Source organism: Arachis ipaensis, chromosome B08 (genome assembly GCF_000816755.2).
Source record: "Arachis ipaensis cultivar K30076 chromosome B08, Araip1.1, whole genome shotgun sequence".
NCBI classification, from domain to species: Eukaryota; Viridiplantae; Streptophyta; class Magnoliopsida; order Fabales; family Fabaceae; genus Arachis; species Arachis ipaensis.
Window position 1 is genome coordinate 42,278,744 of NC_029792.2, and position 1,858 is coordinate 42,280,601.

The window sequence follows — 1,858 nt, forward strand, 5'->3', positions numbered from 1 at the left end:
TGAACTTTGGAATTAGCTTCTCAGGAAACTGGTTCGGCCCATAGACATTGTTTCCACGTGTTGTGATCACAGGTAAACCATAGGATCTACCATATGCCATGACAAGCATCTCTGCCCCAGCTTTTGTGGCAGAGTATGGATTTGTAGGAAGCAGCTGAGAAGCCTCATGGTTTCCAACCACGGCATCCTCCTCTGTCTCCCCGTAGACCTCATCGGTGCTCACATGGATGAACCTTTTGATCTGACCAGTCACCTTGCAAGCCTCTAACAGGACATGAGTGCCGTAGATGTTGTTCTTGGTGAACTCAAAGCTGTTACCAAAGGAGTTGTCAACATGGGTCTGAGCAGCAAAGTGCATTATCGTGTCAATTGACTCAGTGATGAGAAGGTAGTTGACAAGGTCAGCACTTCCTATATCACCCTTCACAAACTTAAAGTTGGGGCATGACTTTGAAGGAATGAGGTTCTTCAGATTAGAACAGTAATCAAGCTTGTCAAGAACAACAATTTTGTAGTCAGGATACTTCCGAATGAGCCGGTTGGCCACATGAGATGCAATAAATCCAGCTGCCCCAGTAATGAGAATATTCTTTGGGGTATGCGTCGCCATATTGAACACCTACAATCAAAATAAAAGGCAAATCAGAATATAGCAACAATTAGAACAACAAATCCAGATATCATATGCATAAATAAAAACCTTCTAAAATAAAACTTACTAACTTTTGAGAAACAATTTAACAAAAACTGTTAAATATATGCAGAAGACAAAAAATGAGTATGAGGAACTGTTCATTCATATGTAAGTGATCTACAGAATTATAGGTCAAAAGCTCAAGCTGCTACAACGAGCCTAATAGAAAGAACAGAGATTAAGAATAAGACATGTCCCGCCAAGTGGAGTCAGCCACATTAATTAAACAAGCCGTAACAGATGCAACAAATCACATTTTCATGACGGTTGATTCGAACCAAACAGAAGGAATATATCTAAAGCTAGATTTTTCTCTTCCTTGCACTGCATCTAAGCAATAGAAAAAGCACAAAACAAAATATTAAATAATAGGAGACAAATTTAAAATAATAATAATAATAAAAGAAGTTACTTTAATGGCACAAAACACAGCAAAATACAACGAATTTATAACATAAGCCAATCGACTTTGCTTCAAAATCACAAATCCAATACAGATCTGAACATTTCACTAGCTTCGGCTCAAGCAATCACGTGGATCAACACAAAAACAATAACATAATGTAACAAAAAATGAAGATCATCATCATAATCACCAAGATCACAAGTTAAATCACGTGAATCAAAATTCACCACAGATCCAACAAAACATAGCAACACCCAGCCAGATCACACACACACAAAAAAAAACCGTCATTTGCCCAAATTTCAAACCTTTACGAAAGCACAATCAAAATGGGCAGACAAACTACAATCATAATCATAATAATCACACATTAAAAATGGAAGAGAGAGTGGAGAATCAACTTACGAATTGGCGAATGAGGTGAGGAGCGGTGAAGATAGAGAAGAGAGAATTGAAGTAATTGAGAAATAGACAGAAAGAGAGAGAGAGAGAGAGAGAGAAGAGATGGAAGAAAAGAAAGAAGAACGCGAAGAAGCAGATTCAGATTTGGAGTCTACACACTTTCTATGTATTTATACTTATACGAATACGCGCTTCTCTGTGTTTGTGTTATGATTATGGATCAGCTGTGAGATTGTGCTCAGAGACAGTTAACGGAGGAGAGAGCCAAAGACTTCTTAAATGACGAAATTACCCTCCGATTTCTACCCAATTATTGTATGGGACCCACAATCGCTTTTTTCCATTCAATTTTCATT

General features: G+C 37.9%; 1 protein-coding gene across 2 annotated transcripts in view; it reads right to left on the minus strand.

Moving 5' to 3' along the window:
• The window catches only part of LOC107612917 (trifunctional UDP-glucose 4,6-dehydratase/UDP-4-keto-6-deoxy-D-glucose 3,5-epimerase/UDP-4-keto-L-rhamnose-reductase RHM1), a gene marked incomplete in the record, with an annotated part of 3,597 nt that extends 1,941 nt beyond the window's left edge, over positions 1 to 1,656 (minus strand). Inside the window, 2 exon segments of one of the 2 annotated variants that reach the window (XM_021109345.1) lie at positions 1 to 619; positions 949 to 963. In XM_021109345.1, coding sequence (XP_020965004.1) covers positions 1 to 610 — 610 coding nt within the window. 2 annotated transcript variants of the gene reach the window in all.